General features: G+C 38.2%; 1 protein-coding gene across 6 annotated transcripts in view; it reads left to right on the top strand.

Annotated features, from left to right (window-relative positions):
• Positions 1-12,715, top strand: part of pde10a (phosphodiesterase 10A) — a gene marked incomplete at its 5' end in the record, with an annotated part of 68,795 nt that overhangs the window by 20,310 nt on the left and 35,770 nt on the right. For 2 of the 6 annotated variants that reach the window (XM_079248487.1, XM_079248486.1), the window contains one exon: positions 8,075-8,279. The exons of the other annotated variants lie outside the window; for them this stretch is intronic. In XM_079248487.1, the coding sequence (XP_079104613.1) occupies positions 8,216-8,279 (64 nt within the window). Of the gene's footprint in view, positions 1-8,074; positions 8,280-12,715 lie in introns of those variants that run through there. 6 annotated transcript variants of the gene reach the window in all.

Below are 12,715 nucleotides of genomic sequence, written 5' to 3'. Positions count from 1 at the left end.
AGCTAGTAGTGGTTTAGAGGCAGTAAGCAATACGAGAGAAACAAGATGGGTCGTGTCTTTATTTTTGTTATTACCATTAACTGTTGGACTGTGGCGACAATTTGCAAGTTATCAAGAAAATCTAGATAAGTAAAAGAAGTTACTAGTGCTGTGCATTATCATTTTCTTCCATTCAAGACTGGTGTAACCACATTTTCCACTGATTGGAAGAGTAGTAAGCATAAGTTTGGCAACTTACGCTATGAATTATCATGCGGCTGGTTGATTCAGTACACTTTGTTTTGTGCCATCGGCAGTACCTTAAGAAAATGCATTTTAAGTGACATCTAATTCAGGTGTCCTATTTATTGTATTGATCATAATTTCATACAATTCTGGAGACTCCAAAACATGTTTGTAGTTAAGTGGGTGAAGCCATTTGCTTATGATGCTCAACCGCATTTGCAGTATGCAGTTATTTGGTTCACATCCAACCTTTTAAAACCAAAATATCTCCAGACAACAGATACAACCAGAATTCTTGTTTGTCATCATGTTCAAAGTCTACCACAGCTGCATCTGCATCACTGCTGTATATCTCCAGTAACACAGGTGCTCTGCTGACTGTTTAGCAGTGCAGTGGTGAGTAATGGCGCCCTTAAAAAATGTGTCATGTTTCTAATGTTGCTAAGGCTATTTAAACCGATATAACAATATCATGACAAAAACTATTTTCATATGAAGCGATTTGGCACACAGCACTATAAGTTATCAAATCATTAAATGATAACCTTGCTTGATAAAGTGATTTCATTTTTTTCTGTCTGCATTTAATAAATAGTCAAGGTTTTGTTTTTTTTTTTTTTAATATTTGTCAACGGAAAACTTTGATTCATCTTTCTGAGACCTCAGACAGCAGTGGAAACCATTGAATGCAGTCTGACAGAATCATTTTAACGCTTTGAAAAAAAGATACTTATCCTAAAAGTACTGTGTACTATAAATTGAGATGTAGCATATGCTTAAAAATACTTATTATGAACACTTAAAAAATAAATAAAACAAGATCATTTTAATGGTGCTGCTTTATCAAAGATCTAAAGTTAGATTCAAAATCTGACTAATAACTTTCAGTACCCATGTGTGAGTGCTGTAAAAGCTTAAAAAAGCTGACTGCTCTCCTCCCAAAAATAAAACCATACAGGCAGATATGACCTGTAGTTACAATTGAAGAATATATTATCCTCAGTTGTGAAAGGAATTGCATGTAAATTGTAAATATCCATATATCCAGTCATAAACATGAACATTTTCTAACTAAACCCAGTTAAAAAAAAAAAAAAAAAAAAAAGCAAGAAAAAAATCAGTTGTAAAATCCAGGGGTCAAAGATGACTTCGTGGCTTGCTTAAAAAATTGAGAATAATGTTTGCTCAGTCATAACCTGGTATAATTATATCCCCTTTGCACAGTGTGTTGGGTTGGTAGTTTAGAGGATGCCCCTTTGGGTTGCATTTAAAGGTATGGACAATCAAGCTCTGTGTTTATTTTAACTGTTTGACAAGATTAAAATGACATAACTGATGATCTGTTTCCAGTCTGAGCTGGCACACAGTAAACTCCAACAGACGGCTGGCATCTTCCAAGATACAAAAAGCCAGATATTATCACAGATCTTACTCCATTTACCTCTTATGGGCGTTCACTTTTGTTTTCCCATCTTGAAGCAAGTTTCCACCTCCTGCAATCAGCCATTGCAGATACTGCCACCCTTTCAACACAAAGCAGCCTGTTTTATTTGCTTCAGACCAGTTCATGATTTTTTTTTTCTATTGAACAGAACAATCTTAAGCTAATTTTAGATAAGACATGTAGAAGCAAGGATTTGCATTTGTTCAAATTGTGTAGCAACAGATACTGCTTTCTTGTGCCAAGGAAACAGCAGCTATGCTTGTGACATTTTTTTAAAGAAAAGTTGAAAGGAGGAGAGAGGGGACAACAATAAAATAATGACCCTTCTGTCCTAATGATGTCTCAGTAGATAGAAAAAAAAACAAACAAGTTTCATAACATCAAGTCATAAACAAAGATGTCATCTTTTCTCCTGGGACTTAGGATGTCTGAGAAAGAAACATGCCTTACCTTTGGGTACATCTAATATATTATAGTCTGACAGCAGTTATTCAAAGGGACGATGATTAAAGCTACTAGACAAGGTAATGGTGTGCTGTGATTTGTGATTTCCATTAACTTAAATTATGCACCTATCACACATTTGTCCTAATGGATCACAGTGCCGTGACGTCCATTGACGTCACATTTGAGATGAGCCGCATTGCAGTCGCATGCAAATTTGTGCATGGCAGGCTTTGTGTAAATACGGACCTTTTATTATTATGGAATATTCTGACATATAAGAATAAACAGAGGCAGTTTTATGCTCTTTGGTTGTTGAACTAGTTGCAAGCCAAGCTGTGAAGATGTGCATAACTCCCTTAGCCCCCCAGGGACCCTGTATTTTCATGGGCCTGCCTCTGACGTCAATGCTCTGGCTGTCCTGTGGATTGTCAGAACAGACTATTCAGTTGGGGGGGAGGGGACTGGAAGTCTCTGTGGTGTGTGTCTACTGCATGTGATGTGTGTGCATGTGTGTGTGCCTGTGTAGACGTAAGCATACTCCAGCATGTGTGTATGCGTTCATGCTTGCATGTGATCTGTAAATGTTTCACTTACATCTGTGTGCATGTGTGCGCAGTCTGCAAAAAGCGTGCACTGTGCTTTGAATCTAAAATGTGCTTAAGTGGATGAGGTCTGTCATGTGAGGGGGAGGAGGTAAGACTGCGAGTGAGCATGTACACAAATGTCTTAAGGTGTGCAGCTCTAATGTTCAAAGATACTCCATATACTTGTCAGAAAATATTTGCTAATGAAGAAGCTGTTGATCTACAGTGGACAACAGCAAAGCAGCTCTTTCACCAACAGCCACGGGAACCTTCTGCATGCGACGTACACACCTATATAAAAAGCAGATGAAATTTCAAGTGATTTCATCAACACCTTTTGCTATCTGCTGTTATATAGATATTGTTGATTCAGGAAAGAGCTCCTGCTTCCTGTCCAAGTTGATACAGATCAAGTCGTGCATAGACCGAATTGGTATTTACAAGAACTCTTAAATCTGTGAGGCTTTGAAAAGTCTTTGCAGTCACGTGCTGTTAATAAGAATACATCATATAGCAAATTTGGCCACAAAATCTACAATTCTCTTGACTTTTTTGTATGTGATGCATACACTCTGTTGAGAGATTTCTTTTTACATGACCTCCCTACATTACTGTTAAATATAATCCTTTTACATGGCAGTTGCTGAAATGGTAAAAATCACATTTTTCAATCTAGGATCATTTTTACTGCTTAAATTCAGAAGATTATGCTGGGGGTGTTTCTTGTTTTTAAGGGATCCGTTTTGGATTGAATTAACTTGTGATTTTGTACCATTATGAAAAGTGAAACAAATAAAATTTCAATAAATATGTTTATGTCTATAATTTGTTTAATTTCATGGCAAATGGTGTATACTGTATTTGTAGAACATTGTTGCGTACCAATGAGGGATTTTCACGGTGATCTTGTCATTTTTGGTCAAGTGAAGTGTGCAAAAAATCCCTCAATGATAGAGAAAATTGCATTGAGTTTGACATTCAAATGAACCATCTGTGCTACGTCAAGCAAACCGATGTCGTACTTAACCACTAGAGATGCCGAGTGGCTCTGCAGCAACCAACAACTTGTCCCTGACAAAATGCAGATTGCTATGTGTACTTAAAATAGTACAGCAAACATCTGACAGCTCAAGATTACCCAAAATCACTCTGCTGCTCTTTTTTTTAAGCCTGAGAATAATAAAATAATAAAAATACTTTTATGTCATATGCACACATATACAAAAACATATTTATTTACTGTGAGCAAATTCCTCACAATTTTCTTTAGACCATGTCTACAGGTCATTTCTATCAGGTGGTGTTTTATGTATATTTCACAGCAATCTGCTCTAATTTAAATACATCACAGATATCACTTTGTGATGGCAGATCAGGCTGGTCAGTAACTTTTGGTTATGTAATAATTCATCACGCATAAAAGCACTTTCCCTGCCATTCGGTCGAGCTGTGGATCAGAGGTTCACTGGACAGTCACACACAGGGTTGTGGCATCGCTTGTGAACTACTGCATTTGCAACATCTTCGTCCATAATCTTCTATTATAAAGAAGCATAAACTTCTAGTCATGAACTTTGCAGGGAAGGTTATCAAACGGTTGTTCTGGTTCAGATTTTTTGTGCATGAGCTTTTTGAAAAGAGAGAGGAGGGCAGAGAGGTGAGCTTTCAAGGAGCTTGAAGAGCTTCAGCAGCTTCATTTTGTCTCATTTTCTTTTCTTTTTTTTGTCTTTAATTGCAAACTGCTGTATTTGTATTTAATTTTAAAGCTGAACAAAATCTCTTCAATACTTATCAAATTAGATTCAGGAGGTTTTCTAATGTGGACTTTAAGGATTACTATGATATTTATGTATTATTCAAAAAAAATGTTGTTTTGTTTTTCTCCCCTCATCCCATTAGCACCACTTGCATTCAATTTCCTGGATTCCCAAGCATTAGGTCTTGATGTTAGATTCTCATTTCACATGAACAGCGACATACAGAAATAATAAAAAGGCAACGTCATAGATGAGAAATGAACTAATGTGTTGTTTCTACACTGAAGGGCTTTTCTAATCAAGCTAAAATGGAAGAAAAAGTGACAGAGTACACCAGAGAGAATCCATTATGCTGCGTATGACCTCTGAATGGGCCAGCTGCTCGCGAGTGTAGGAATGCAAGTGATTGATAGTGCACTTGCTGACGTAGCCTGCCACAGCTCCCACACCTCTCTGTCTCGATATGATCAGTATGTGATGCTGCAGCCGTGAGGGAGTCTGGCATGCTTTATGCTGTATCATGTTGCAGAGTCAAAGCCGTTCAGCTGCTCTGAGCACTGATAGCACAGGCACACATCTGCAAAGGTTGTTGAGATAGGAGGCTCACTTTATTTGAGGCTTAATGTCCTTGCCCCGGCAGTTCCAACTGAAAGACAGATTTACCATCAAGCGATTAGAATTTACATGTACACTGAACCAACTCTGGCTCCATGTCAGGACTGTTTTTTTCTACTAGAGCCCTGTGAATAAATTATGTGTCTAGCAGTAAAAATATAAACATGGCCGATGGTGCGTTCCTCTTGTAACTTCCAGCTCAAAGCTATACAGTTCAGTGTTCTTGCCATTGCTGAACTATTGTGCGTAAATATAAGAAAACACTTACAAAACTTATTTGCTATTATGATACATACAACAACAACAAAAACATTTAAAATGAATTGTTTATAAGATGGGATGTAAGGAGCATACCAACACACTCCTCTTAATTATACCAACTCTTAAGTTCTGTGATTTGGTAAAGTTCCAACAAATAGCAACAATGTTTAATTTCTTACCTGACTACATATAAAAGTAGTTTTTTAATCGGGATGGAGGATATAATCAGAGGGGAAAATAAAATTGGAAGATTTTAACAGTGAAAAATTATTTAAAAGCATGTGCATCACTGTGTACTTTGTAAATTTGTGGACTGAACTTCAAGAAGAAATCAAGCAATGCCCAAACATCACGCTGTTTAAGAAAAAAGAAAAGGTTTTTAATAAGTATGAAAAAGTGAATGTGTGAATTTATCAGTTCACTATTTTATGCAAATGTATGTATTTGTGTATGACTATGTAAGTATGTCTGTGTACAAGTGTGTCTCTGTGTGTGTGGTTGTGTATGTAAATATGTGCAGGTATGGATAGGCGTATATCTGTCCATTTCTCTAATAGCAACTTTACACAAAAACTACTAGATGAATTTTCATGTTATTTATTTATTTATTTTTACTAAGAATAGGTTTTGGTCTGACTTAGATTCCATTGAAATTAGGGAGTGATCTGGGTCACCATCTGAATCTATACATTTTTTTAAAGTTTTTTTTTTTTTTTTTTTTTTTTTTTTTTAATCATTCTGAAATAGGACCACTTTCTGATATATGCATATAACTCCACAATAAATGGTCAGGGTGCTTGGGCAAAAAATACAGGAAATGTTCCAAACCATTTTTTACAAGCTATCAAAGTAGTTCTTGTCATTTTTATTTATTTTTTTTCTTATTTAATTTCTTTCATATATTTGGTTTAGTATTGTTTATTTATTTTCTTTTCCTAAAACAAAATATACAGCTACTCTGATACAATGAACTTTTGTTTTGTTTGCTTGAAATAAAGCATATCATTCAAAACATGACCAAAATGTTTAATTGAAAATGTTGGAGAAAAATCAAAGCTCATTCTGTGAATTGCTGTACATTGGAGGAAATGACAGTGGACTGCACTGCACCGTTACACTGCTGTATTCTGAGATTTCACATCTTTGTTACATCATATCCTAATTTCAACAAAGTAGAAGTCAAATGCTTTTGCATATTTTTTTTCCAGGATTATCTTCTCCAATCAGTTCAAAATGCAAAATGTTCACGTGGGTGAGCTAAATTTAAGCTAATTTGATCAGTTTTGATCACTGTCGCAATGATATTGGTCATTATTATTATTATTATAGAATTATATTTCTACTCTGGGACTGTAGTGAGCATGTTTTAGCAGCTTTGCAGATGTACAGACTTTGTAGGGATTTGCAGAGTTTGGCCTTTGTTAAAGGGATGTATCACAGCAACTTGTCTTACTGAGCCAATTCCAGGGATTAGTTACTATTTGAATTTATGTAAATGTTTTGGTGAGTTAGATGGAGAAATAAATCAGCTGAAATGATTCCTTTAGCAAATGCAAGACGCTGCTAGTATTTTAAATCAGGAGCCAAAATACCAGCAGTAATCCACACAAAAAGCACAGAGACTAATCTTATTTGTGTCAGACAAAAGAATATAAAATCAAATTTAAAAGTTGATCAAGCTTTTGTGTTGCATTCATTTCCATAAGACACACTACCTGTCTATTAACTATCCTTGCTTCTTTAGTGTGTTGTATTATGACAAAGGCTGCTCTGAATCAAGATGCATTTTGGACATTAACAAGAAAAACTTAATCTACAGATAAAATGACTGCCTGTATGGCGATCAGATTCTGAAGACTTTAAAAGCAGAATGGAATGACTTACTGTATTTGCCTGGCCATTTCTATCTTTAAAAAACAGCGAACGTTATCAGAAAATGTACAATAAAGTTGTGCGTTGCTTTGTCCTGTCACGCCGTAAATCTTGACCACTGGCGCAGGAAACAGCAGCATGTCCCTGGAGAGCGCTGGCTTCATGGCTCGGCCCGTTTTACGCGGCCAAATTCAGGAACAGGAACAGTTTAGCAACGTCAAGAGTAGCTGACCAGACGCGTCAAGCGCACAAAAATACCGGAAACGACGACGATTGGCCTTTCAAATGGCTGGTTTGGAGAAAAGACCATGTCGTTGACCGTTTGCTTTTCTTTTGGTTTATTTTTGCGGCACACAGCACGTTTTACTCTACTGTTATCCTTGACGTCATTGTGGACATCATTTTTAAGTGTTTCTGTGCTTATGAACCAGAAACAGCACGCGCTCATGTCAGTTGTGTCGTCATGGCAGCCGCTGCGGCATTCACCGGTTGGGAGTTTATTTTGAACATTTCAGAGGATTGTTGCGCGTGAAGCGACGCGGACGTGCTCCCTCGCTCCTCGTGTTAGTGTATGTGTGTGTTTACTCCCTTCTCAGTGTCTATGCTTTGACGTCTCAGCTCTGCTCAGTCTGCTGCTGCACATCCACAGCAGAGCCACCGCGCCGGGGAGGCGGACCGATCGTAGCTAAGCTCAGCCAGCGGTGCTGGGTCATAGCGCTGGTGGAGGAGGGTGGGGGTGGGGGCGCGGCGGCAGCATACTGTTCTCCTTGCCCTCCTAAACGGTGCACAGCCTTTAAGCATTAAGGACATCATCACCTTACCGCGTCCTGGAATAGTTTTTCTTAATCTCCCCATTTTTTTCTTTTCTTTTTCTTTTAATTTTTTTTTTTTTTTTTTTATCTTTTCTTTTTCATTTTTTTTTTTTTTTTTTTAGCCCGGACGCACCAGGTTGCAGCTGCTGAGGCGCACTTTTCTCCGTGGTTTCTCTCCTTTTGCGTTCACAATCCGACATGGAAGATGGTCCGTCTTCAACAAGCTGTTTCAGAAGGTTAACGGACTGTTTCCTTGGTGCAAGTAGGTACCTCCGGTTGCTCACTTACAAGATGTAGCCTAAAAGGCTACATCTTGTAAGCTGAATTTACGCAAGAGTGCGCAGCGTTTGGACTAACTGTGCAGCGAAACGCGGGCTCAGCCGGGGTGCTCGGTCCTGCAGGCGTTCGTTCTTTGCACATTTGTTCGCCCAACTTTATGAATGACAATCTGAGAAGCTAATCTAGATGGGTGTGAATTCTGTTGGAGGGATTGACAAGACTGAAATTGATGAAATATCGCTTTTCATTTCCGTAGACAAAAATAATTGTAAGGTTTTGGATTCCTCCGATTGTCAGAAAGCTGCTTCAAGAAAAGTCATTAAAAAGGGGAAGTCAGGTCCAGTGCATCAGCTGAAGAGAGTAGATAGAAAGTGCAGAAAGACCACAATTCAGACTTTCCTTCATAAATATAAACTTTAAAAATATTACGCATGACGAGCACCCTTTAGAGTTCATATTCAGATAGTTATTGGATTAAATTAACATGATTATGAACATCTTAATTATTTTAAGTTATTGAACTATGGCTTCCCGTGTTGCATAATTTGTTTCCCCTGGGACATAGCTTGGATAAATTGAAATTATTAGTTGATAGGTCACATCTATGGTCACTTCTTTGGTTAATAGATTTGTTTCTAAGCAAATTCACTTCACAATTGAACATAACAGTTCTAAAAAAAAAAAAAAAAGGAGTGAAAGAGGCAGTTTGGTGCAAGCATGAGAAAATTTCGCATTAGACGTGAGAAATATATTTTATTTTCCTATAATATTTCTATTGTTACACATGTTAGTACAGCTTAGTCCTGAAGTTATAGTTGTTGTTTTTTATGAGGAATTGTATCTGGTATTACATCGTCTGAGTATCGCTATTGTAATTTAATATGTCCAGTGATTGTAACTTGGACAATCTGAATAATGTCAGTGTTGGAAGCTGTTTCGGTGGCACCTCAAGTGACTTTTAATGCAACCCTGTAATCACAAGTTGGCAGTTTGGGGTCTGGGATTTCTGCATGATGCCAAAATACACACAAAGTAGTAAACTGCAGTGATGGAATGTGTTATTGAGGTACGGTGTGTAGGTATCCTGCCCTCATAATTACCAAAAAAGGACATGAATGTCTGATTTTACAATCCTTCCACCCTGTCTGAGTTTGGATGTCAGAAGATGAGTACCATGAAATGATAAGTAATGCAAACTGTAATACTGTGTATCATGTCACTTTTTTTTTAAATGAATGGCTCATTCATAAAAGAAGTGAAAGAAAGTTCGTGATGGACTGCTGAGTTGTTGCTTGCGTGTCATAGCTCTTATATACACGTCTCATTTTTCAAAATGTTGTGCAGCTGTCCAGTTAATCTGGGTTAAATGTAGGATTAAATTGACAAACTGTTTTCCTTCTGCCTGCGTGTTTCCTTTTTGATTGGGTTTGGATGAGAGGATAATTTGATTATGCTTTATCCAAGTCTTTTCATGTTAACAATAACACATGGGTGCATCTAAGTAATCCATCATCAGTTCCATATGTTTTAGTAGCTCTGTGGTGCGTCTGGAAATGTTAGACATGTGATATATTATTTTACATGTATCCAACACAAGGCAGGGAAAAGGCTTTCTGCATTGGATCATGTTTTATTTACTCAATTAACAATTTGGTACTTTTGTCCTATTTTGTTGTCATGTCTGAATTTGCATCAGCTTTTCAGCAAACACAGTCCAACTTTGACAAAATGCTTCAGTTTGTCAAGATGTTGACTGTTTATTCTCAATTTCTTTATTTGATTTTAAGCACTGAATCGGTCCCGAGACATTATAGCTCTACACTGCAGTTTGGAAAATGTATATGTGCACATGTGTGCATTGTTTGTGAAGAATTGTGGTCAGTGTGGGAGATCATTAGGGTCAAACCTAATATAATGTCTCAGGCATTTTCAAACGCAATTGGTTGTCGACGAATTGCTTAACTGGGTGAAGAAGGCTGCATTGTCAGGCAGGAAGTGCTCCTGCTAGATATTTCTTGCATGCCAGCTCTGACACCATGAGGATTTCTCCCAGTAACGTATAAATATTTGTTGTGCTTGATGGGAGAGAAGATGAAAATGAAAGTCTGATTGAAATGTGAGCAATTAGATCATTCCAGCCTGGGAAAGATATAGGCCATTTAGTTGGATTTTCTATGGTGTTGACTTAAACACTTGTCAGGAAGTTCAAGCCAAAGAAAACAAGCTTTTTGTTTAAATTTTTTTCTTTGCAAATATTACTGACTGTGGAGGATTGGAGTGATGCCAGGGCACAGTGCAGGATCTGAACGGAGAAACGGATGACATTCTCCCCAAGGCGTCCATTGAACCCTTGTCAGCTTGTCATGGATTGGTATCTGAGAGGATGGGAAAAGGCCACATGCACGTAGATTTCTTTACAACTTGTCCTTGTGTCAAGGCTTATAAAAAGACCCGGCTGTGGAGAAGAAGCGAGAATCTGTGGTTCTCATTATTTGGTCCCCACAGGCCCCTCTGCAGAGCGGCTGCAGAGTTCAGCATCAGAACAGATGTGGAGTACAGAACATGACCCCTGATTACTGATGGAGAGTGGGGGGCGGGGTCATAAAAACCCCTGGTTCAGGCAAGATGCTAAAGGAAAGCAGCAGAAAGTCCAGCTTTATTGTTAGGGTTTATCACCATCAGCGTTTTATGAACATTCAGCTGCCTTCAGCTGTTTCTTCAAATTTCTCTAACTGGGGGAAATCCACAAGAAAGTTTGTTTGCTGTAAAAGTGACCAATCATGAACTACACTTGCCTGTGATCTCACTCTTAAGGTGTGGATCAAGCGCCATGCCTTATCTACATCTCAGTCTGCCATTAATAGCCCCTAGCCTTAATGCCTTATGACCTGACACATTCAAGTGGAAATAATGCAAATTACATTTCCATGGAAATCTCACTCTTTCAGAGTCTAAGCTGTAAACGTGCACATTTATGAAGGGAAGCTGTTTTCTCTGCGTGTGGCTGTCTCTGTTAGCAAAGGGACTGCAGTTTAAGCCCACAGTCAAGGAGCAAATACTCAACACATTTTTACTGATTGGTGTATTATTTTTTAGCTTCGCAGTTGACCTACCCCTCATCTGTTGTGGAATGGGTGAGTGATTCATGTGTGTTTACTCGCTCATCTGCATATGTACACACAAAGGTGCCCAGGTTCACCTGCGCAGCCTCAGTGAGTGAATGAGGTGAGCAGCAGGAATCAAAGCCTTTTCATTTTCAGTGTTTGCTTCGCTGCTGCCTACTGAATGTCAGTCTCAGATGTTATGCTCCAGCCCTCCCAGAGATAAGATAAGAACCACATGCTCTTCCCACCTCCTGGCAAGGGAGTCCCAGGCGGACCTGCTGACGCACGCACCCAACAGCAGTCCCCCACCACCTCCCCTTTCCTGCCTCAGCCTCATGTCAGGAAAGTGAAAAGTAGTACCTTGGCAGCTTGCCCTTGACTATCTGCCAGAAGGAGTGTGCTTCAAGAGAAGTGGTCTTTCCCCCTTTTCTCTCATGTGCAGTTTTCATCTATGTGTTGCAGAGGAGGAACATCATGCTTGCTAAACATTAGCAGTGTGTGTGTATGTGTGTGTGCTAGCCCCCGCCATAGACATTGCTGCTCCACATTATCTGATAGGAGTGTTGACAACACCATTCCTCTCTGTTCAGAACTGTCACAGGGCTAATAAGAAAAGTGTGAATTGTGAATTATACTCTGCTTACATTAAAAGAAAACAGATATAAGCTTTTTTTTTGGTTTGTATTCATTGTCTTTTACTCTTGGTAGTTCTGCCAGGAATTTAATTATTGTGTAGCATTTATATATAACAATTAATTATTTATACATTGCACTAAAGAAATTACCCAAGACCCAAGAAATTTCACTAAACTTCAGGATCTTCCTTCCTTCCTTAGACTTTCTTACAGATCAGAAACCTAGTCAAAACAGCCATCTCCCACTGTTGTGTAATTTCAATTCCCCTCGAACAGCTTTAGGCCATCCTCTAAACAATTTCTGACCTTAAATTCAACCACCATCTCTACACACCCACATAAAACTGGCAGTTGACTTATGGAAGTCTATTTTGGAAAGATTTGCCCTGCATGCCAAAATCTGTCTTCTAGATATGCTTGAACACTGGCTAGAACTCGAGTTATTCTAATGAAACTATTAATTCTTTGATCATGTTTTGCTTAAAATAGATTTCTTGAGCCATTTGTGTTTATTCATATGAATCCCACAAATTGTAAATACCACTGGAGCTAATGAAAAGATCTACACATAAAATGATTCACTTTTCTTTATTATTTTTAGAGTTAGTTCAAATGCATTTATTTTTCAGCTTTGGTTAATAACACAACCACAAAATCAGTGATGTCAACTTATTAAATAT

The sequence above is a fragment of the Telmatherina bonti genome (assembly GCF_933228915.1).
Source record: "Telmatherina bonti genome assembly, chromosome: 11".
Taxonomy (NCBI): Eukaryota; Metazoa; Chordata; class Actinopteri; order Atheriniformes; family Telmatherinidae; genus Telmatherina; species Telmatherina bonti.
Note: the sequence above shows the minus strand (reverse complement) of the source record. Positions and strands in the feature narration are given on the sequence as shown.